This window comes from Clarias gariepinus, chromosome 1 (assembly GCF_024256425.1).
Source record: "Clarias gariepinus isolate MV-2021 ecotype Netherlands chromosome 1, CGAR_prim_01v2, whole genome shotgun sequence".
Taxonomy (NCBI): Eukaryota; Metazoa; Chordata; class Actinopteri; order Siluriformes; family Clariidae; genus Clarias; species Clarias gariepinus.
Window position 1 is genome coordinate 6632501 of NC_071100.1, and position 25000 is coordinate 6657500.

Here is a 25000-nt window from a genome sequence, read left to right on the forward strand (position 1 = left end):
CACTCTGTGTGTGTGTGTGTGTGTGTGTGTGTTTGTGTGCGGTAATGTACCTTGCCCAAAAGGCCTTTATTTTTGGACAGCAGGCCCCCTGCATTCTTCACGGCTATATCCAGTGTCCTCCTGTGCAGCTCCACTGCCGACACAATGAACTCAAACCTGTACACACACACACACACACACACAGACACACACACAAACACTTTTATTAATATTATAACTACAGTCCAGTGTACGGAAATCTAGAGTGTGTGTGCGAGTGTGTGTGTTCTTACGACTGGTCATAGACAGGGTTGAGGCTCTTCCTGACGGTGCTGGTTTTGCGACGGCCGCCCCGGCTCTTGTCAGGCAGCAGGTAGAGTCGGATGTAAGGGTCCGAGCTGTCTTTGCCCAGAGAGATGAGGTTACTGCGGCCGTACAGTAAACAGAGATAATGTAAGGTTAATGTGGAAGGAGTCTCCCGTGTCAGTGCTTTGTAACACTCTAAAGCCGTGCCTTTACGTTAACTTAAAGGAGAGAGAAGGATAATTTGCTGAGAGGCTTATTCCTCACCGAAAGTGCAGAGCAAGAAGTCAACTTCAAAAGGGCTGGTACCCAGTTACCATGGAAACACTATCAGCTATAAACGTTTCCACGGTAACCGAGTTACAGAGTGTTTAATGATGTGCTGTGTGGGAGCTGAAAACATTTCACTGAACTTTCTCTGACTTTATCATGAACACAGTTTAAATTGTGTTATGTGTGTGTGTGTGTGTGTGTGTGTGTGTGTGTGTGTGTGTGTGTGTGTGTGTGTGTGAGTGTTCTCTCACCGGCAGGAGTGTACCACAACAATAAGTTTGTTCCTTTGAGAACTGTGTCTAATAGTAAGCTGCACTTCCCCTAGAGGATACTGCGTAGAACCACTGCAGAGAGAACGAGAGAGAGAGAGAGGGGGGGGGTAGAGAGAGAGGGAAAGAGAGGGGGGGTAGAGAGAGGGAGGCAGGGAGCAATAAAGGAGGCAAAGAGAAAGAGAGAGAGACAACGAGCATGAGAAAGTGACAAAGAAAGACAAAGAAAAAATATGTGGAAAAGAAAGAAAGAAAGAGAGACAGACAGAAATAAAGGATGAGCAGAATGAGAGTGAGACAATGCAAATGAGAACAGGCACAGAGAAAGAAAGAAACAGATAAAGGAATAGCGTGAAAGACAGAGAGAGAAATTAAGACAGACAAAGCAAGAGAGAGAGACAAAGAAAAATCGAAAGAGAAACAAAGAGAAAGAGATAAACAGAGAGAAAGAGAAAAAACAGCAAAGCAAAGAGTTAGGGATAGAGACAGGCAAAGGAAGTGAGAGAAACAGGTAGGGAAAAAGGGTGGAGAAAGAAAGAGACAGAGAAAGAGCATGAGTGAGAGACAATCAGAGAGAGAGAGAGAGATAAAGAAAATGACAAAAAGATAAAGCAAAAGAAAAAGAGAGACAGAAAAGAAGGTGGACACAGAGTCGGAGCCAGAGAAAGAAAGAGAGGTTGAGGAATAAAAAGAGATATGAACAAAGGAAAAGAAAAGTAACAAGCAAAGACAGAGAGATAAACAAAGAAATATAAATATAAATATAAATATATAAAAAAAAAAAAGCTAGTACTGATTTTTAATTGTCTATAATTCCACTAGAAAGACAGAAGGACACATGGACAGAAACAGACAGTTTCGACAGTTTTAGGACACATCAGCACTCAGGTCTGGCGTATCAGGTCAGATCAGCAGTCAGACGCTCAGTAATTCCCCGCACCACCTCGACTCCACCCCCAGGGCTCAAACTTGGTGTCGCGTCCGATACGGCAAACAGTGCACACGTCAGCAAAAAGTACAGAGTCTGGCCATATTCTGCGTGGAAGGGTGCTGTGCGAGGATTATAAATTAGATCGGTTTGGGCAGCTGTCAGCTTGAGCAGCTGAGGAGACGGATGATCGAGTCTGTACTTAAAGAAAAGCGGGGGAGCTGTTCAGGATTTCTGCCATGTACCTTCGCATATAAGTTTTGGAACGGGAGCATGGGGAGTTCACTGGAAGCCCAGTACAAACCCTTTCCTTGCATTATTCACCCAACCATGACAACGCGATCACTTGACAACCTATATCACATCAGAACCACCAATCCTAGAAGGAAAGGCGGGCATGTGGAATGTGAAGCCAGCCGACATCTTTTCCAAATACAATCATTGTTTCTGGCAGCTGGCAGCATTGGAGGGGGTGATAACTTGGTGCGTTCTTTTGGTGCGTACCATGTGCAGGTCCTCAGAAATTACCATGACGTGCCACCAGAAGCAATAAGAATGTAAACTGCAGGGGCAGTAGTTATCAGGCACATCAGTGCCAAATGTTGGCTTCACTATCACCACATCTGTGAATTTGTCAACTGAATCACTCCTTTAGACAATGGTTGTGAGATTTTAAGTTAACTTCAGCAGAAGACCCGCATGTCAAACTCAGTTCCCGCAAAGGCAGAGCTTGAGCTTTCTAAGTAAGGGTCTTAGATAGGGAACATCTCATTCTGACATATGGTAATGACACCCTTTGATTTGACCGTCGACTAGAAGGCTGTCATCCTTATTCCTCTCACAAGATCTAGTCAGCATAACAGAAGGAAAGCACAGCAAGATCTTTATGTTCCATGTCTTTTCTGTGACTCAGACAAGATGAAGCAAGGGCTGGATTGTTGAGACTGATTTAGCAAAGCTTCATGAGGTTTCCATACCTATGGTAGACTGTCAGCTCTCCCTAGTCCACAGAACAGCACTGTAGATCTTTTTTTTTTCAGCACAGAAACATTTGGTGGCTCAATTCTGATGCATTAAACTTAATATGGTAGGTATATTCCAACCAAGCTCACACACAAACCTTGGGCCATTCATTGCCTCAAGGTCTTTTCAGGGACTCTGCATGAATATTTCCTTCCCCTGGTTCACTAGGTTACCAAATATAATTTCTTTGGTGGGGGGGTGAGGGAGTTAACCCAAATACCTAAGAAACAGATAGGTCTTTAGTCATCACCACTTTAAGATTGCCAGTAATGTAGCTGAACGGACATTTCGAGAAAGTTTATTCCACCACCTAGGAGCCAGAACAGAAAATAGTCCAGATGCATGTCTTCCTCTGAGAGACGGAAGCACTGAATGACTTCCACAGTGCAAATCTAGGGTTCTGTGAGAACCGTCTACGCCACAGTAGCAACTTAATGGTTTGACCAGAGTATTACCAAGATATCTCCAGTCTCTGCTTGATCAATTTAAAGCCATTACTACACATAAAGTGTATTTTTTAGGTAATATCTAGCACTAATGCAAAACTGGACTGTCAGGTCAGTTCATTAGTTGCTAAATGAACAGTGTTCGGAGGAGGATTAGATCACAGACATCCCTACTGGAATTTTTTTATATCTGTCACTATTTATAGAGACCACTGGGGTCCATCTCGTGGCAATTAGACCCATGATGACCCAATATGGATGAGCCTTCTCTTTGTCCTCTTTTGTTGGTACCTTTAAAAACCTAAGGGTTTTGCTATATCTAAAAAAAGATGCTGTTTTTCAGACTTTGTTACAATTCTAAACAATTCTAAATAGCCAAGAGTGGGCCACCTGCATGATTATAGAGGTATGGCAATGAGATACCACCACAAATTCACACATAAAAAATAATAATAATAATAAATAATCAGTCAGGGAGGAGGGAGGAGGTACGTAAATTGCTTCATGCAAGAATCATGAAACATAACTGAGTCTGTGCCTACTTCTGCAGCTGTGCCAGTCTGTGTTGTAGCTCCAGAGCAGCTGAGGGTAGTGAAGCATCCGATGCAAGACTTTGTGTTGAGTCTCTGTGTGTTAAGTCTCTTTGCGTCGAATCCCTTCGTGTTGAATCCCTCCGCGTCGAATTCCTTCGTGTTGAATCTTTTCGGGGTGAGTCCCTTCGCATTTCAGTCTGAACCAGGCTCACTGGTGAGCCCTCCGAGCCTCTCTTGCCACGCAGAGTGACCCCAGTCGGGGCAGGAGACTGGCGGGGGGTTGTGTGTTTGGTAGGGGTGGATTGTGTGGTGGAAGTTGAGTGTGTGGTAGGAGTGGAGTGTGTGGTGGTGGTAGTGGTAGTGGTGTTTGTTTGGGATATCGTAACACTCTGGCTGGTGTGTCGGATTTGGACTAGGGACGGTTGACCCGATGTGGTCTCCTTTTCAAGGCAAAGAATCTGCAAATGCAACAAACACACACAAACACAAATAGAAGCTCTTCACCACAGTCATGACAGAGTAAGTTTCATAGATTTTACATTTTAACCCATAAGTAAACACCACACTCACCCGGAGAACCAACTTGAGTTTAAGTGTGCTGTTTGGGCCGGAGCTGCTCAGGGGGAACTGTTGCACCTGTGTCATGTCCTCGTCCTTCAGAAGACGTGCTAATGCCACTCGCATGCTACCTAGCATGCATTTGTGCTTATCATCCTTTACCTAAAAACAACCAATGACAAGCACTCTTATGCCTATTGTACTGACTGAGTTGGCATACCTTCTTAGTTTAACGTAGTTTATTTCAGACTCCTGATCAGAACAAAGCTATGAAATCTATGAAATTACTGAGACCAGAAAGATCATCATGCCTTACCTCCACCTGTAGTTCCTGAGTGTTTGGGTTATGAACCAAGAAGGTAAAAGCCTCCTCCCATATCGGCTCACACGTCTTATAGCGCACCTGATAACACGACAAAAAACCGTCTACATTGTTAAATTTTACTTTTTAATTAAAGATATAACATACAATTTCAAGGGCTGAGAAGTTAGCTTTAGTGTAGGGATTTCCTTTTGTGACGACTTGGAGATTTCCACAATAGTGCTCCTAATATAACAGACCTATATCCGAATCTACAGAACCTCATTAATACCATAGCAAACCAGTAGGAAAGATGCAGCAAAGAGTATAATACCTTCTAGGGAAATCCTAGAATCCAAAATAAAAAATTTGTAATGCCACTGACGGGTGAACTGAATAACACTAAATATCAAATATATACCAGTAAACTGGTGACAGGATCACTGGCACCAAAAGGCTCATCTATGCCTGTGTAGAATAAATTCCAGCCTGTCTGTTCTGATACAACAATAAAACTAATACAGCACCAGGACACTCAGTGTTCAAGGTTGTTTATCTGCTCTCCAAATTCTCCAGATCTCAATCTGATGGGATGTGCTGGACAAACAAGTCTGATCCAGACTCTGGAGTTCCCACCTTGCACCTTACAGGACTTAAAGGATGTGCAGCTAATGTACCCTCAGATGTCTCATGGAGTTTTTGAGGGGAACCTGATCATTATATGGTATATTAGACACTACTCTGAATATGGTGATGTTCATTATGGACTTCTATAGTTACAGTAATCCAGAACATGGATAAATAGGTTGAGAAATCAAAACATGAGAAATCACAGCAAGTCTGGATAAGTCATGGAAAATCGTGTGCTAAAGTAGGTACAGTATGTGTTACAGTTGGAAGGTACATAGTGATAGTTGTTCTTAAAGACAGGTCTTAATGAGTTTGGCACAGTATGTAGTGAAGTTCTAGGGGAATCTTCGGTATATTGTAACAATTTGTCAGTTCACAAGTAATTAGAGGCTGTCACGTCACAGGGTAAGTAACCAGGATGTGTCAAGAGTTCGGGACAATTCTGCAAACAGTGTGGGAAAAGCAAATGAGTCACTAAATAGATTGCTTTCAACTGTAGAAAGTTTCTCACTATAGGTTTGGCCTAACTTGCAATTTTTGTCACAATATTCTAAAGCAGAGGTCTCCAATCATTCAGCCTCAGGCTGGTATCAGGTGAGTTTTCTTACAGAGAATTAACATGACTCATAGACTGTGAAAACCTAACCTTGAAGCCATCAATAAACTCATTTTCTCTGTCCGGTCTTCTTTTCACATTCTTTTTTTGCTGCTATTTTTCTGTAAAAGCCATGCAACCTTTCTCAGTGAGCTGTCATCAGCTGAAAACCTGACATAAATGAATGTAATTGGCCTCAAAAAAGTGTCTGCTACAGAACCTGCGCCGCTCACATTCAGTTTTTATTCATTGCTCCGTAATTCTGTGATATTTATTTATTCTGCTGAATGTTGATGGGAACAATACAGTGAGCTGCAAACCACCTCGGCTGGGATATTCATTCGTGAATGCACAGCCTTTCTTTTTATTATTTGCACCATTTAATTGTTTCACTGCGACTAAGAATCTCATCACCATACTGTGCGTAAAGGTTTCTGTAAATGTCAATTGCTTTTTCACCTTCATTCACCAAGAATTTCATCACAAGTACTGGTTTGACTTGAATGACCCTCGTAAAACGGGACTATCCACAAACCATGTGATTTATTTCTGACACATGATGACAAGAGACATGTACAGCATGAAAAAAAAAAGAAAACACCGATTCTAATTTTATAGGGACCTAAAAAGACTGACCTTGCTCTCGTACATCTTCTGTCCAACTGTTAACTGGACGTAAGGGCTCGGGTCACTGTTCACCTTCCGCCCAGACTGCAACAACAGGTTCATTTATTGATATAACTCTTATAACACATATGTCTTTATTAGGTATACCAGTGTAGAACAACAGATGAAAATACAAGCCAATTTATACTCAATAATACTCAATAATTTCCCCTCACAGGATCAATAAAGTCTATCTATCTATCTATCTATCTATCTATCTATCTATCTATCTATCTATCTATCTATCCTGATTTGGAATAAAAAGTGGATATAAATATTAGTAAAGTATAAATATTAATTAATTATAATGTAAATATGACTATACAATTCTAAGTATTTTTTTTTTCCTGTAATGTCAACCATTTTAATAATTATCACAAAACCCATGTTGGTTGTTTTTCCAACCATCAAAACAATATGTAGTTAGCTCCATAATTATTGGCACCCTTTGTTAAGGTTGAAATATTCAGTACAGTTACATTTAGGCATTTGGCGGACGCTCTTATCCAGAGCGACTTACATTTTTTTAGGTTGAGGGTTAAGGGCCTTGCTCAAGGGCCCAACAGTGGCAACTTAGTGGTTGTGGGGTTTGAACCTGGGATCTTCTGAACCGTAGTCCATTGCCTTAACCACTAAGTTAGCCCTGGCCCTCAGTAAATCACAATAAAACAGGATGACACAGGGTTAGGGTTAGGGTAAGTAGTTAGGGGTGCCAATAATTGTGACATAATTTTTTATAATAACCAGTTATACCAATCTTTAGTAGGGATGACGATAATTATGGTGCTGACTGTATATGAGATGTATGAAATCAAATGTACAGGCAACGGTGGGTAACATGCTGATCTCTCAAAACTACACACACACACACACACACACACACACACTTGACAAAACCCAACGGAGATAAGCAGGCAGGTCTGGTCATGCTAACACAACATGCTGAATGCTAAACAGGGATCACTTTTTCAGAAGCAAAAGCAGCGTAAATAACTCACTGTCTGAATGTGTTACGACTACGTTCATGATTTATTTTTGTACGTTGACGTGTTTAAAGTTAACAGATTTATGTATGAATCTAGTTTAGACTAAATAGCTATCAGATATTTGCTCTGTTAGCTGTCAGAATTACAGTTTCCCCAGAACTTTAAAAGTGAACATAAAGATTATAAAAAGCTAAGCTAACAGTCTTCTTTCTTAGATAATACAAAGCTGCTAGTTAGTGCTAACTACTAATAGCTGAGGTGCAAACTAGTAAGCAAAGTGCTAATTTATAAAACAACAAGTCTCCAAAACTATACAAAATACCAAATTTATCTGCATTATTGTTGTTGTTATTGTTGCTATGCTAGGTAGGCGTCTTTTCTTAACATCAGCTAGCTAATTTAAAAATAAAGCATGGCTAGCTACTGTACTGTATGTTTCCCACTAGCTAAACATTTTAGTTTTCAGTATGCTATAGGCTAACCAGGCTTAAGTTTCTACTAATTGTACTTCTATTTATATTTATATTAGTATTTCTACTAATTCTCTACTAATTGTAGCCTAAATTTACTATTTACTACTTGGTCAAGTTAGCTGAATGTTTTTTTGCAAACTGTCATCATGGGACTATCGTTTGCTATATAGTGTATATGTAGATATTTCTTTTGCAGGTCAGAAAGATGTTTTATAGTGACACATGACAAGCTACTGACCCATACGAAATTATTATACTTTTATCAGTCAGCTAAAGCTGTTTCGAAAGAGTCAACCCACGATGCCAACGTTGCCTTCAACATGCATTCAAAAGCTATGTGATATTTCTTTGTAATATTAATATTATTTCTGGGTGGCTGGAATGGATTATTTGCATTTGGACTATTTCTTACAAATTTCTGCCTTAAGAACCCACCTCAGGAACAAATTAAATTGTATTGTATGTAGAGGTTCCGCTGCAATGGTAGGCACCATAGGACTTTATGGAGTACAAGGCAAGGTGCTGTGGCACTTCATTGGGGTCCGTGGTGGTACTATAATATATAAGTATAGTACCACTATACTATACTTTGGTCGTTACCATGGTACTACCACAGTGGCTACCAAAGTTCAGTCATACATCAAATGTGGTATGTTTGTACATACTGTACCATATCAGATATGTTAGTGGTTACTTCTGGTATGTTACAGTACACACTGTAACATATTAGACACCTGCTAAACCTTGGTAGGCACTCTGCTACCCAATAAGTCCCATGATATTGACCAAAGTATTGTGTACTAACCTTTGCATTATGGTACATAAACGTGTATAACATATTTTTGACAGTATCCTGGTAAGTGTACCATAGTACCACAATTCTACCATACTATAGTACATGTACCGTTGTATCAAAGTCTGTACCATGGTGGAAAATTGTACCATACTGTATGGTGGCACATGTACTATATTAGCAAATAGCGTCAAAGTACCATACTGTAGTACAAGTGCCATCAGACTGCCATGGTACCCACACCATGGTAACATTTCTCTCATGGGTAGGATTGTAAAACAACAATGACTAACAAACAAGGAAACACTTGCTTGAAATGACTAAAGGGAAATGAGAAAGAAAGACCTTTTAGCATGCATTATTTTCAGCACTAACAATGATGAAGAAGCAGCCACGATGTGGACGTTGACAGGGCGGTGTGTAAAACATAGAGTCTTGAAGAACTACGATACCTTCAGCAGGCCTCTGTACGGGTGTTTGGAAGTATCAGGGTGGAACTCAAGCTGCTCGCTCTTCGACAGAAAATAAAGCGGAATGTTTTTACAGAAGCAGTTACCGTAATTAGCGTGAAACACACCACGGTCCTCAGTCGTTCAGGAAGACTTTGTTTTTTGTTTGCATAATTTCTCATCATCACTTGTGAGACTTAATAAGGAAATTATATCTTGATAATGAGCTAGCAAAAACCCTGAGGAGGTACTGCAAATTAGCCGATGCCGCTTTACTGTACGATGCTTTACTGTATAAGATGAATGAGCATGAGTAAAGATGGACCAGAGGTCTTAATTATTTTGAAATCAATTGTCCCTGTTGAGCAACTGAGGCAAAATGAACATCCTCTTCTTGGGAGGAAAAAGATATTAACAATTAACCGAAAGGAGATTACTTATACGTTGTTGGTGTTTGTTTGTTTGTTTGTTTGTTTGTTTGTTTGATTTTACACTTTTATTGATAATGTCATTTTACAATCAGAAAGCATCAGGTAGCTTTGGATGTCTGGGAAAACATAATAGGGAAAATAGTTTCAGTTATAATTCGCGATAATTTGTGTGGTGATTCACGTGTCGCCACACTGACTCCCAAATTTATTTATTTTTTTATTTATTAATAAATAGAGATAAACTGGTCGATCGGACAGTGACCATAATTGTCTGGTTTTCAGTTTGATTGGACGTGACCGGTGATCAGCCGATCAGCCTCGGAAATAAACCCTTCTGTACCGAATGCACAAACTTCTGAGTGATGCAACAGAGACACATTTTTATGGTGTTATCAAAAATCGTGCAGGTTAAAAGCCTCGGATCGGTCTGTTTCATCAAACTCTGCAACTAATTTTGACTCATAATCCATTCATACTCCACACGTTAAGTTTTGAGACATTTGAAGTTGTAAAATGTCACTGTTTCGTTATGATCCTGCAGGTGGCGCACTCTGAACTGTTCACTCCCTGGCACTCCATGTGGTGGGACTGAATTATTTTGCTAAGTTTGTTTAGAAATACTCATTATTGGGAATGACAATAGAGACACACACTGCTCAGTAACAATGTAGCTTTACGTTTAATAAAATTTAAAGTTAAATGTTAAACTTTTGTATCTGAAGTTAATTTGTGTTGTTTTCAAGTGAAAAAACTAATGTTATAAGAAACGGGATACATTTACTGTAATTAATCGTTCAATTCAGTTGTGAAGATGGTTAAAAAAAAAGCTAAATTCACTTTTAAGTTCATTAAAGGGTCATGGTCTTAAAACTGAAAAATGTAATATCATTTATAAAATTGTGATACTTATAGAATGGCAAATTTAATCAAAACGCTACAGAGGTATGATGTCATGTAGGTGGTTCTGTAGTCACTGGTGATTCCCGTAATTAACTTAACAAACACTAAAAAGTCAAACTGAAATCAGATTGGACAACTGAAAGAAAAATCTAATGGAAATCTGTAATTATATATTAAATATTACACATTTCTACAAACACATTAAATAAGAATAAATCATTATTAATGTTGTTATTATTATTGTTTAATACAGATATCACTATCATGTTCATGCCTTATTATTATTATTATTGTTATTATTGTTTATTATTATTATTATTATTATTTATTGTTATTGTTATTATTATTATATTAAATAAAACCCTCATTTGCTTCTGTTAATGGCTACGTTTTGTTACTTCAAACTCAAACTCAATCACGCAGTTAGCTTGCTGGCTTACTCTAGCAAGACTCACGATTAAGGATCTAGAGAGAGAAGACGAGTCCTCGCAAAACACCAGACCAGAGCCTCTCCTGCCCCGGTTGTTTCCGCAGCTGAAGCTGCCCTCGAACACACTCTTCACGGGAAAACAGCAATACAACACTGCTAAGGTTCTGCGTTCTGACGGCTCACAAGGAGCTTCTTAAACTGTCTCTAACGGTCTCTTTAACATGCTAATTGTAATACTTTATTGTTTCCATAGTAACAGCTCGTTTACATAAATGGAAAACTGTAATACGAGGTGGTATCAAAAAGTTTCGAGATTAGCTCTGTTTACGAGAAAGTATTTATTTATCTACAGTATGTATGTCTTGTTTTCGAAGCGTGTCGAGCATCTTCTGGGATTCACGCTGGATCTTAACAATGGTGTCAAAATAGCGACCTTTAAGCTAATTCTTCATCTTAGGAAAGTGGGCGGAGTCAGTAGGAGCCAAAGGGTGGGTGCGGAAGTGAGATCATGTTGCTTGTGAGGAGACGGGACATATTATCGTTATAGAGCATTCAGTTTATCGCAAGCCACAGATCCGGTCGTTGCTGTCCATGATGAAATCGCAGACTTTATAACGCACATGGTCAGAATAGCACCAGTTGCACAGCTCCCGATTTACACAGGACGAATTCTTTTGGCACGCTGACTTATGAAGCCCGGTGCTCCCTGTGACTGTGTGTGCAGCGCAGTGCTGCCCTCTGTTGGTGAGTTACAAAACTAGTCTCAAAACTTTTTGATACCTCCTTACAGTGGGAGAAGAGAACATGTTTGGGGATATTTCACAGGAATATGTGTGTGTGTGTGTGTGTGTGTGTGTGTCTTGTGAGACTTTGTTATTTTTTTATAACAGCATGACTCACTGTGTTTTAAAATGTAATAAAAATGAAATCATGTTACAGTACAGACACAGAATTCTTTTGCTAACAGCCTGACAGCAGTGTGTGTGTGTGTGTGTGTGTGTGTGTGTGGAAGTTTGTGTGAGAGAGTGTGTGTGTGCATACCGGAAGGTTCCGGGCAGAATCGAGGTAAACCATCAACAGTGCAGAAGACAAACTGTCATTGGTCCTAATACTCCACAACGCCTGAGAGAGAGAGAGAGAGATAATAATAATAATAAAAAGAAATAGAAAAAGAGTCACAGAAAGAGAGGTAAAGAAACTGTGTGTGTGTGTGTGTGTGTGTGTGTGTGTGTACCTGCGGAAGTTTTTCACTGTCTGACTGCAGGGAAAGCCACTCGAGTCTGAGATGAAGTTTTCCACTGGAGACTTCCTCCAGCTCAAACCACTGCGCGCACACACACACACACACACACACACACACACACACACACACATAAACACTTTTAGTACAGGAAATGTAAGTGTGTTGGTTTAAACAATGATCAAATACGATTTTCTACAGATCATCTAGTTTTAAACTTCCATTAGCAACCTCATGCTCGGCGTTCTTGTTCCCTGGTTGCCTAGCAACAGTGTTGATGCTATTCGAAGCACTTTCTGTTGTTAAAAGTAGTTTATACATTCTCAAGGCTATTTAATACAATACGTTATTATTTTAAATGGAAAAACTGAAACATTTCAATTTAATTCAATTTAATTTATTTGTATAGCGCTTTTAACAACTGTCATTGTCGCAAAGCGGCTTCACGCAGTCAAAAGAAAATGATGGAAATTTGTATGAAATATGAAAATTCCGTTTGAATCAAAATGATTAGATTGTCCCTGATGAGCAATGCCGAGGGCAACGGTGGCAAGGAAAAACCCCCTGACGTTTAAATGTTGAAACGGGTGTTTAAGGACATTATGCAAAATGTGGTTGTGTGTGCTTACCGCTACGCTCGGGATGCTAATTCCTGATTTAGCTAACTACCAGTCTGCTAGCTAGCTATTGTATACTTTGGAAATCACACTCGAGGAAAGTGCTGTTGTAAGGAATATCAGCATGACTCCTTCAAGTGTGATATTGCGTTTATATAACAGTTATTGATGATTTGGTTTTTGGTTTACTACAGAGTTATTTTGCTCCGTCAGCACATATCTATCCGCGCATGGCAGAACTAACCAACTTATTCCACTCCAGCTCCATTAACTCTGGAGTCAAATCCCAAAAAGCATGTTGATGTACAATCCCTTGTTCAACACACCAAGTAGTTCCCTTGATCAGGGGTTAGAGAGGGATTTGGGATTCAGCCTCGTGTTAGAAGCTAGTTAGCTTTGTAACCATAAATAAAGAAACATATGGTTTAGAGGTGTTTCAGAATGACTTAAAAGCGATTAGTGCAGAGACAGTGTCTTGTTTAAGACGACATAACCTTATCAGATGTGTGTTCTTGCCGAAAGTGCTTTTGTGACTTGTTGTGAATGTGGGTTTTGCTGCTCTCTTTTCAGTTAGTTAAAGATCAAAGTGCTGTTACTGTCCATTATCACCACTTTTGGAAGGCCTCTCGTCCAATCAGATTGCTTGGTCGGAACTAACTCTTATAACCTGCAGTCTTATAATCTGGTGGTGATGTTAAGATACCCGAAACAATGTTGGGACAACAAGCCAACAATCCTAACAAAACAAAACCAACTGTGATATCTGATGCTGGGTTAGAAAAGCAGAATGGTCACTGGTGACACATATTTGGCACATCGCATTAATAGATGGCTGAACATCTAGATCAATAGATAAACTGGCATTGGTCCAAAGTTGGCACCAACAGGATGACATTAACCTAGCATCAGTTTGCTACTTGGAGTAGAATCAAGAAGTGTGAGAGATAAGAATTACCTCTTCAACTTTCTGCTCCTTGTGAAGCTTGGTCAGATCAATCAATAGACTAGAAAAGTAAAAAAAAAAAAATACAAATGACAAATTATTGATGAATGACATCCAGCATAACTGTAAAGTTTTATGTCAAACTGGTTAAAAAAACCCTAGTGAGGTTGTGGTACCTGCCCAGGAAGTCATCTTTGTCTGGGTCCTCGTCAAACAACTCGATCTCTAGATGCTGTCCAGAATGTTCATACACCGTCGCCTGAAGTTACATCACAGACACACACACACACACACACACACGTATGCAAATTGCAGGAAGTACAGCATTCCACAACATAAAGGATCCAGTTTTTGAATGAATTTTGGGTCACTGTTCTATTTTGTCATTACACACTCACCTCAAACACTTCATTCCACTTCGGGTTTAAACACTCTTTAATAGTTTTGCTCTGAAAAATCTGGCTAGCAACCTGGACGACTCCATACGGGTCTGATTTGCCCTTGATCAGACCACCAAAGAACTTGTCTTTCCCCTCAAGATCCTGCGCTTCCAGGAAATGGATCCTTAATACACCCTGTACATACAAATAGACACACACAGACACGGTAAACAGAACATAATTACACCCTAGAGACAGATTAACATTTTTACGATTAATTAACTGTGTGTTTGACTGTATGTGTGTGTGTGTTAACCTTAGGCATGGGAAAACGCAGCTGCTCCAGCTCTACATCACCCACTAGTGGGACAGTGATCCTGTTCGGCAGCACCAGGTAGCTGGAGATAACGTCCTGGATCAGACTGTCCGAGAATCCACTGGCAAAATAAAAACACAACACAAAAGTCATATTATGACCCTCACCTGATTTATAACCCTTATAGGGTCAGGGGTAACTCAGTGGTTAAGGCATTGGACTACGGTTCGGAAGATCCCAGGTTCAAACCCCACAACCACCAAGTTGCCACTGTTGGGCCCTTGAGCAAGGCCCTTAACCCTCAACTGATCAGATGTGTAATGAGATAAAAAAAAAAATAACAAAAAAAATGTAAGTCACTCTGGATAAGAGCGTCTGCCAAATGCCTAAATGTAAATGTGACTCAACATCAGATTTTGACTTTTATCATTGTTTACTTGAGTTGGACAATTATGACTGCTTAACCAATCCTGACCTTTTTGCCTGGCAACTCATAGTGACTCTTATGGCCCTCACCTAATTATGACCTTATGGCTGTCCACCTGGTTCTGACTTTTGCGGCCCTCAACTAGGGCCCTTATGGCTGCTCATATGCCTATGACCGCTTACCTGATGTTGACCCTTATGACCCTCACCTAATTGTGCCTCTAATGGTTTCACTTTTATGTCTGCTCATCTGATCGGCACCCTATGCCCTTTTGACCCTTATAGCCATTCACCTGATTTTGTCCACTATGGCTGCTCATCTGATTGTCACCCTTTTTGGCCCTTGCTTCATTTTGCCCCCATATAGTAATTTACCTGATTTTGACCCTCATGGCCATTCATCTGAACGACCGTTCTGGCCATTTGACTGATTTTGACCCTCTTTGTTTCCCACATTCCTATATCTGGCCTGTTTTCGTTTCCTCGCACGTTAGTGTGAACAACTCACCCTGAATGTAACTAAAGTTTATCCCTACCATTTTTAGCATGATGATGACGATGATGTGTGTGCAGCTGACGTGATGCTAAACTGGTCACTTCCTTTAGCTGTGAACTCAAAGAGCATCTGAGCTTTAGAGAAAAACCACAGACGTCAGACACTCAGGGTGAAGGGGACGTCCGGGTCTCATTAAGTTAAAACCTGTGTAAATATTTCATTATTTCAGTAGCAATGATTTATTGATTGAAGGGTTAATGTTAAACACAAAGCCTGACAACTGCAATACATCAACATCACAAGTGATAAAACGTTTGGCAGAGTGAGTCACATCTCTTTCTCTCTCTCTCTCTCTCTCTCTCTGTCTCTCTTATTTCCAAATAGGAGGAATGGCGATCTGCCACGGGAAAAAGTCTCACAACCCTAATTTATAACCAACGGAGAGAGGACAAAAAGGTGTAAACGTTCATATAAATCTTAAAGCACAAAAGTTTTTCACACACACACACACACACATACAATTTTTCTGTACAGGCTGCTGGTGTGTGTGTGTGTGTGTGTGTGTGTGTGTGTGTGTGTGTGTGTGTGTGTGTGTGTGTGTGTGTGTGTTTCCCCCACAGCTGTCTAAAAGCATCAGCTCACACTCAGGCCTGTCCGTCACTTGTCTTCTCCGCTCAGATCTCAGTGACGTCTCTACACCAGCTGCTCCTGATCTCCGTCCACGTCACTGTACCGAGCTAATCAGGGATGCGGCCTGTATTTCCCACCCTGAGATTAGTGCCCTAGATACTGTAGGTGGCAGAGTGTGCACTACTCAAGTCGCCAGCACGGAAACAAAAAAACTAAACCCACCAAAAGTACATTAAATGTAAGTACCCCCCACCCCCTTGCCATATATGGGCTAGCACTGATTGATGCTGATGTAGAAAAAGATGAAAAATTTAATATATATCATAATCACATTTTTCTTCTTTTTCTACATTTTTCTTTCTTTTCTTTTTTTAAGATATCTGAAAAAAATCTCAAAACAAAACAAAGCAAAAAAAGCCTTGAGCTTAGTACAAAGTTCAAAAACCTACAGCTACAGTTTTCTCTCATGTGTCAGTTTCTTAAAGATTGTAAGAATTAAATTTTGCAAATTTTCTAAATTTGTGGCAAGTAAAGGCTTAACTTGGTGGTGCTGGGGTTTGAATATGGGACCTTCCGATCAGTAGTCTACCACCTCCACCACTGAGCTAACCCTGCCCACACATTAGTGTTTCACCAAGTGTTAACCACAGGGCCGAACCCAACAGTCAGATAACCAGCGAAAAAAGTTTATGTTATGGTTAATCGGGCATGTCAAAGATAGCACTCGCTCATTTGAGCCAAACTAATCGATGTTTAGAAAACTTTATAGAAATACTTGAAAGTGAAAAAAGCAGTGATGCAACAGATTATCTGCCTGAGACAGGAGTCTCTTTCTACAAGCTTTATTGCCTGTCCAACTTAAAATAGTATAAAAGGTCCTGAGAGCAGAACTAAAAGACAAAACTGGCCCTAGTGTAGAGCCATGAGGTATACCTTCAGTAACTTGAAAAGAATAAAGAGCAAGTTTTCGAAATTTTTCACACTCTACCTTTTGAACGAAAAGAATTCCTGATTGCTGCTTAAAAAACATTTAAAGAACAAAAAGACCCTGAAAGGTGTATATAAGCTAGTTAATCCTTAAATCGTAGCGCACTGAGGTATTGTGGGCTGTGCTGTCTCCTCACACATGCATTATGGTTTGTATGTGACATGGCTCATAGAGCAGAGCAGGAAATGGAAGAGCACGGAAATAAAAATTAAACCACACAGTGTTCTCAGATCTAAAAAAAAATAAAAAATTAACCACAACCACAGAGCTGGTTAAAACCAAAAAAATGACACAAGGGGATGTTTTTTTACCTGAGTATAAGAAGAGATCTGCTCTGGCTGCTCACAGAAGCATTTTTACTGTATGTCTGTTAGTGTTGCACAGTGTAGTTATTTTACACTGTGATCCATATGGACCAACACCAAATGGATAAACAACACAATTTATCTTACTGTGAAATAAAGCTTTATTGCTGCTGGATAGCGTCATTTAATTGGAAGTAAATACACAAGGGTGATAGAAATTAGGCTAGTTAGCAGGAAATCCCCTAATCTGGCAACCCTGCTCTCTCAACTTCTTCCTGTCAAACTTTGATCTGCAACCGCACCATCCTGATGAGTTTAAATTAATAGATATGTGGGCTGCAGAGAAGTATTACCCATAACTAAAATATTATCTCTTTTTTAAAGGTTAAATTCCTATAAGTAATCAGTTTATTAATGAATAAAACATCAACATCCGTGATCAATGACAGAGAAATGGCTGTTTATGGCCTGTTAAAATCTGTTTCTTAGTGGAGTCAGGGAATTGTTCATATTCTTTTGTTTTGTTTTTTTGTTAGCTAGCTAAACTATAAATTCAGATCACAATATTATCCCTTACAGCTGATCTGTGGTCAGTTCTTATCACCTGATCATCACACTTTAACTTTAACCTAGTGAGTTGTTTTGTACAGCAGATCACAACAACTTCAATTACAGGTTTACTCCTTTTTATGCAAAAATACATTTAAATTGTGTTTCAGAGATACCCGAACAAACCTTACAACCCCCAAGCAAACACTGACACACACTGGCCCTCAAGTGGCTCCTTTACTTGAATTCACTTCTTTCATTTACAAACTTACAAAGATCTCCGTCAGGGGAAACAAAACAGCCTGCATCTGCACTTTCTAAGTAACCTTTCCTCAAGCAAAGCAGTCAAAGCATTTTTGCTTCTGGATAATTAAAAACCACAACGAGCATCTGTTTTCCTACAATAAAAATAAGAGAATGTACAGCTTTTAAACACTGCATGCGTTATGGGGTGCCATGATATATTACAATAAATGGCTCAGCCAGCTGCATCTCCATGTGTGTGTGGATGTTCAGTCAGCACTCTCAGCACTGAGAGCATCGCAATGTATAAGCCTTAAAGCCCATGTAGTGATTTTACATTCATTAAGATTTGACGGTTGCATCCTTAAGGAGTGTTAATCCTTTAAAATGTTTTATTGTTGTACACGGAACATCGCGCAGTCGGGATATAACTATAACTCTATAACTCTATAACTCTATAGTTAGTGTTAAGCTATGCGCTATGGATGCTACAGTATAATAGGAATAATGTGAGGCAAAGTATTACAGGCTTATAAATAGATACATCTACTGTACATTCATTACTTTTAAATATTTTAGAATATTATACTGCAAGTCTACAATGCCATATCTGGTTAATGGTCCATTTAGTAACGCATTTCCTTTAAAAACCAAACATTCAATTCTGTTGCATTGTCTTTCACTCACTCATTCTCTATAGCGCTTATTCTGTACATGATGACAGGAGGTGTGTGTCTATTCCAGGGACTTGGGACATGAGGTGGGGTACACCCTGGATTGGGTGCCAATCCACAACAAGGTGCATAAGCACACAACAGAGAATTTGGAAATGCCATTAAGCTAAATCTGCTAATCTTTGGACTGTAGGAGGAAACCCGAGAACCCAGAAGGAACCCACATGGGGAGAAACCCTCGACCATGGAGGTGTGAGTGCCACCCCTGTTGCATTGTCCTTTGGTGTAATCCATGGTGTAGTTTGATTAGATTATACAGCGTGTATTTAGTCCTCACTCACTTATCTTCTATACTGCTTTATCCTGTATTCTGGGTCGCAGGGACCTGGAGCCTATCACAGGAGACTTAGGGCAAAAGGCAGGATACACTCTGGACAGGGTGCCAATCCATCGCAGGGCACACACACATACACACACTCACATACCCATTCACACACTGCGGGCAATTTGGGAACGCCAATTAGCCTAACCTGCATATCTTTGGACTGTGGGAGGAAACCAAAGTACCAGGAGAAAACCCACCAAGCACAGGGGGAAAATTGTATTTAGTCCTGTCTACTCAAATTTTGATCATAGGGCACTGGTGACTCAGTTGTAGATGTTTCGCCTGCCATGCGGAAGCCCCGGGTTTGATTCCCAGCCAGTACCCAAACCACAGCCACTGGACCCAGTGCCGGTCCTAAGCCTGGATAAAATGGAAGGGTTAAGTCAGAAAGAGCATCTGGCCGTACTTTACATACATTGCCTCATAACCTGTTATGGATACATGATATGTGTAATCACCTGACAAGACTGTCACTGATTTGCTGCCTGAATTTATTATAGTCTTTGGTAAAAGAGGAAAAGACCAGCCCTGGGTTTGCGTGCTTTCCTTACCAACACTGGTGGACAAAATAGCTCCAGAGTGGCGCAACGGAAATGAGTTCGCTCTGTCATCTGGAGGTCGCGAGCTCGATTCCCTAGGGATGTTACAGCCATCTATAGCTGGGAGCCAAGAGAGCAGGGGGGGGAGGGATGGAATACCTGCACTCTCACATCAATCATAGTGATTCAATTTTGTGTTACACGACTTCCCCGCGTTGCATGAGCAGTAGTTTAAAAGGAAGCGGTCACGCGTCCCAGGGGGGAGGCATGTAATAGTCTTCCCCCTCTGAGGTTGGTAGTTGTCACCTTGATGGAAGCCAATTATCTAATGATAGAGACATGGAATTGTCTATGACTCAATTAGGAAATTGACTGATGTAGCCTTAATTTTTAAAAGTATTTGTTTGGATAGATGCTAAATGCATTTCACTGGCTTGGTATATTTTTTATTATGTATTTTGCACAAGAAGAATACATTTATTTCTAATCTGATCTAATTTAATCTAATCTAAAATCATGCCTATCTACCAATTTACAGTATCTTCATGGCTTTGCTAGCATGCCTTGCCTACAGCAGAACAAATCCAAACTCAGGAAATAATTTGGATGGATGTTCCACAACATGCCCTGTAACTACAAAAAGGCAAAACGTACAACCTGGTGCTCTTTCATAAATAAAAATGAAGTGTAAACACTTGTGCAACTCTTTAGGTGGTAAAAGAAAATCGCACCACTCTACTGTCGACGACTTCCCTTCGCTCTGCGTACACTCCTCTGAGTGAGTCTAAATCAATCTGTTAACACAGCGCTGCCATTAAACCACGCTCGACAGGCCCCATACAGCAGCTGCTCGTAGTTCACACGCTTGACCAAGCACAGGGGTAGCAATAATTACACACTTGAACAGATCTGTCTCAATCCTTAACACGGTACCACTCAGACATCTGCTAATACTCTGGAGATCATGCTATTATTATTATTATTATTATTATTATTATATATTGTCTATATTATCTATATATTATCTCCTCCCACAAATATTTATTAAATGAATAAATAAATACTTTTAGGTCAAATAATGACATTTTGATAATTACAATTGATAATTTATAATAGAACATATTTAAAGCATGTATATATTATTTATTATGTATATTATGTATATGTTAAAGTTTCCTAAATATGTTTACTTAACAATAGCCTTACCATATAAAAAAAATTGCATATTAACATTGTAACACTGATATCTGTAAATTAAAACATATTTTATAGTAGTGTTGAATTCTGGCTTCTGATTGGTCAGCGATAGTGCAGCTCTGTTAATATAAATGAATCACTCATTCTAATCGTTTTTACAGGAACAACTCATCCACAAGAAAGGGTTACTGAACATTTATGGAAGGAGTCTCCAGTTTCAGAGCTTAAGGTCAGAGGTCAAATTGTAAATATGGTTTCTTGGTATCACATCATTCTGCAATGGAACAGGAATAAGTTCAAGAAGTGAGTTTGTTTCATGGACGTTCCACAACGTTAAGAAATTAAAAGCATGGTGTGTCATTTTTTATTTAATTACTAGAGATGGACATCACTGGGGACCAGCTGATACGATATTATCACGATACCTTTACGTCAATTTGTTTTGTATTGCAATTCTGTAAGTATCATGATTTTATAAATATCTTAATATGACTATTTGATTACAATTTAAAGCGCACTTACAGTGTAGGTATACTATACTATACTTCGCTCCTACCACACGCGATGCTGTTCTGCATGCTAATGTGTGAATAGTTTAGAATCACCTGTAGGATTGTAGTGGAACTGCAACAGTTTTCTCACCTCAAATGCAAACATATTGTAGCGTTTTACCGCCGGAATGGATGTTGGAGAGACGAGTGAGCTTAATTGCTGCCCAATGCAATGGCGGGAGTACTTTTTTTTTTTCGTATAGCATGAGCAGCACATTCACACGAGAACCACATCCAATTTAGCCTAAGCATAAACCGGAGCACATTCAACACGTCACACACACCTCCAGACACAAACAGGGGCGAAGTCACTACCCCGAACACCCTTCCCCAACAGGGTGAACACACAGACACCCCGCAAGGCATGCTGGTCGTCAGCCGCCGCCCCGCCAACGCCACACTGCCCCCACTCGAGCTGTGACCGTCCCTGGACACCATGACGAACTCAATCTAGGAAGCGTGAAGGCGTGAAGGCGCTCGGCGCTGGCGTTGGAAACGCTGGAGTCCTTTGGCGGGGGAGGGATGAGCGCGAACATTGTCCTGAGGCGGTCCGGCCTCCACAGAGTTTAATGTTTCGTCGGCGTGCGGCTGGTAAGGCGCAAGACGGTTCCGGTGGTGCACAACTCGTGCCCGCCCCGCCAACCGCACCAGGTAGATGACACACCCATACCTGCTCTCCAGTAGCAAAATCTCGCCCCCGGCTGTGAGTGTCCACGCCCATACGCTCCATAGGTGCCCCCTGGGTGGGGCCCTTCTCCTGCTTGGCGATGAGCGGATCATGGTCCAGCTGTGACACCGGCGAAGCGACTACGGGTAAGAGCCTGGAGGACTGCACGGGGAGAATGTTCGGAGTCGAGGGTTCTACGTCGCTCCACTCGCTCGCAGAGTCGATGTAGGGCTCCACCCTGAGATCCAGTGCCGGGATCTTCATCTCGGCGCTCCTCTTTGGTCGCCATGGTGTGCTCGCGCTAGCTTCATCAGGTAAGAGCTTTTTCTTACCCAGTAGTTGCTCCGCTACTCGGAGGCCTGCGTGGATTTTCCGTAGGTCCTCCGTTGTGCTCCAACTCGTTATTCTCCATCCCACTTCTGACACCAATGTAGCGTTTTACCGCCAGAATGGATGTTGGAGAGACGAGTGATCTTACTTGCTGACCAGTGCAATGGCTGGAAGTACTTTATAAACCGGAGCACATTCAACACGTCACACACACATCAACACAAAAACAGGGCCGAAGCCACTACCCTGAACACCCTTCCCCAACAGGGTGAACACACAGACATCCCCGCAAGGCATGCTGGTCGTCAGTGGCTGCCCCACCCACGCCACAATATCATTAAACAAATGATAGGAAAGTTAAAATATCGATCTCAATACATAACTGAATATTTTAAATTTTTTCTATTTCTATTACTTTCTGTGTAGCTAACACCTAACGAGCTTGTACATACTTTGTTAGCGTCTAAAGGTTTGTGGGCGGAGCTTAGATGCGGGTTCTGTACAGGTTCAGTATCGTTCAAATCTGTCCCCTTGAGTTCCATAACAACAGCCAGAACATTATTCTTTTCATTCCCTTTAGGTTTGGGAAAGGTTTGTCCTTTCACACACGTTGTCATTTCTCTCTCTTTAGTATTCTCGCAGCGCTTACAGCTGCACTCGTGTCTTTGGTTTAAGAACACAATAAACCCAGAAAATTGACTTTGTTCACCTTTGGTGAACCTGCCGCCTGCTCGTAAATGCTTCTATTACGTCTCCGCTGGCAGTAATTCACCACAGCGACGTGTCTCTGAAAAGCAATCGGCGCTCTAATTCAACAGAAATCGCTGTTTAACGCCTCAATCTGTAAGAACTTTTCATTAAATGCTGAGTCATGGGTGCAATTAGCTTCTAAGGATAACACTTTAATGTAATGCTAATCTGACTCTGACAGATTTTTACCATTTTATTCAACAGCTTTAGCTTCATTAACAGCTTGATCGTTAAAGCCTGAGGTGAATCCAGTGTGGTAAAAAAAAACATAAAAAAAGAGAGCTAGCTTTCCTGGCTAGTCAGTGTCTTTACAACAACTGCAGAAACTTTAACTTTAAGTGAGTCTGGACTCTTGCTAGGTAGCTATTTATTCCTGTTAGCTGATATAATGTTATCATGAATGTATAGCTAGCTGTCTTGAGGTTATGTTAGGACAACAAGCTAGCAAGCTAAATTGTTGATTAAGTCTTGATAGCTTTGTTAGCTATAATGTTTAGTTTAGAAAATTAAAAAATATTAGCTACGTTTGCTAATTAGTCAAGCTCAGTCTCTTGTACAAACCACAAATTAGATGATTAGCTATGATAATGCAAAGTTAGCATGCTAATGATTCGTTTTATTCCTCAAATTTATTGTAATAAATTTGTTAACCCTATATGGTTAGATGCTAGTGTGCTAATGCAAAGTCATCTGTTTATAATAAACAAATACATGGATAGGTAGATAGAACTAGTAGAAGAGAATCAGCTTTACAACTAATGTTAGCTAGCAATTTTGACATAACTAATTGACTTAGCTTAATGGTTAATTAATAAAGCTAATTTTGTTAGGTAAAAAAGTCGCTAATGTTTGCATAAAGTTTGCATAATGTTTGCGAAGTTAGTTAAGTAATAGGTCTCCTACAAATGTCTTCTAAAAGTCATTTTGTAGGGTACCCTTTATTCAATTCAATTCAATTTTATTTGTATAGCGCTTTTAGCAATTTTCATTGCCGCAAAGCAGCTTTACATAGTCAAAAGAATTATTTAGGTTTGTATAAAATGTGAATTTGTATGAATCAAAATGGTCAGTTTGTCACTTTATGTCCTCAGGACGTTTTTGGGGGATGTTCCCCTGATGTCCGAGGGACCTTTGGAGGACAGAATGCAAACATTTTATTTGGGACCATATATATATATATATATATATATATATATATATATATATATATAGCAACAGCTCTTTTTTGCGGATGGCTATAGTTACCCCTGTGGTATTTGAGCGAGGCGACTCTGCAAAATATGCCCGCTACCGTGTCTTAATTAATATTGTGTGTCGCTGGTACAGACAATAACTCTAGCTCATGGCAGCAGTGTCCTTGGGTCTGGCCTGGAAATGTCCCATGAAAACCTATTCTATAATGTTCATAGAGGCACATTTAGACGTTACAATTTTAACGTTAAAAATGCGTAAGGGTTGCCAACTCGCTGAAACGTTCATTATTTTCTCATTATATAGTATATTTACAGTTTATCAGCTTTTTAGGCCTTTATGTGTTACTAGAAATACGATTGTAATAATATTTGCGACTCAATTAGATTATCTAAGGCTTTATACTAAAAATAACCATATTTCATTAAATTATATTCATGGTTATGTAAACTACTGTAGCAAGACAGGTTACTGATCATATTATACCCATAAAGACATAAGAGCTGCAGACCTTCATCTTTTCTCCATTTCGTTCTTCTTTTTCTGTAAAGACTCTGACCTTTTCTTATTTATATATTATTTTAGTCCGACAAACATCAGAACATTATACACTTCCG

The 25000-nt window shown here is 40.1% G+C and overlaps 1 protein-coding gene across 2 annotated transcripts in view; it reads right to left on the reverse strand.

Moving 5' to 3' along the window:
• esyt2b (extended synaptotagmin-like protein 2b) overlaps positions 1 to 25000 on the reverse strand; it is a 49097-nt gene that overhangs the window by 3896 nt on the left and 20201 nt on the right. Inside the window, exons 8-21 of one of the 2 annotated variants that reach the window (XM_053499575.1) lie at positions 14463 to 14583; positions 14165 to 14341; positions 13943 to 14025; positions 13779 to 13827; positions 12201 to 12290; positions 12008 to 12088; positions 9209 to 9268; positions 6475 to 6549; positions 4629 to 4715; positions 4325 to 4474; positions 3764 to 4212; positions 807 to 899; positions 273 to 404; positions 51 to 156 (exon numbers count right to left, since the gene is read on the reverse strand). In XM_053499575.1, the coding sequence (XP_053355550.1) occupies positions 51 to 156; positions 273 to 404; positions 807 to 899; positions 3764 to 4212; positions 4325 to 4474; positions 4629 to 4715; positions 6475 to 6549; positions 9209 to 9268; positions 12008 to 12088; positions 12201 to 12290; positions 13779 to 13827; positions 13943 to 14025; positions 14165 to 14341; positions 14463 to 14583 (1753 nt within the window). Of the gene's footprint in view, positions 1 to 50; positions 157 to 272; positions 405 to 806; positions 900 to 3763; positions 4213 to 4324; positions 4475 to 4628; positions 4716 to 6474; positions 6550 to 9208; positions 9269 to 10991; positions 11094 to 12007; positions 12089 to 12200; positions 12291 to 13778; positions 13828 to 13942; positions 14026 to 14164; positions 14342 to 14462; positions 14584 to 25000 lie in introns of both variants that reach the window. The other variant, XM_053499567.1, reaches the window with a different exon arrangement.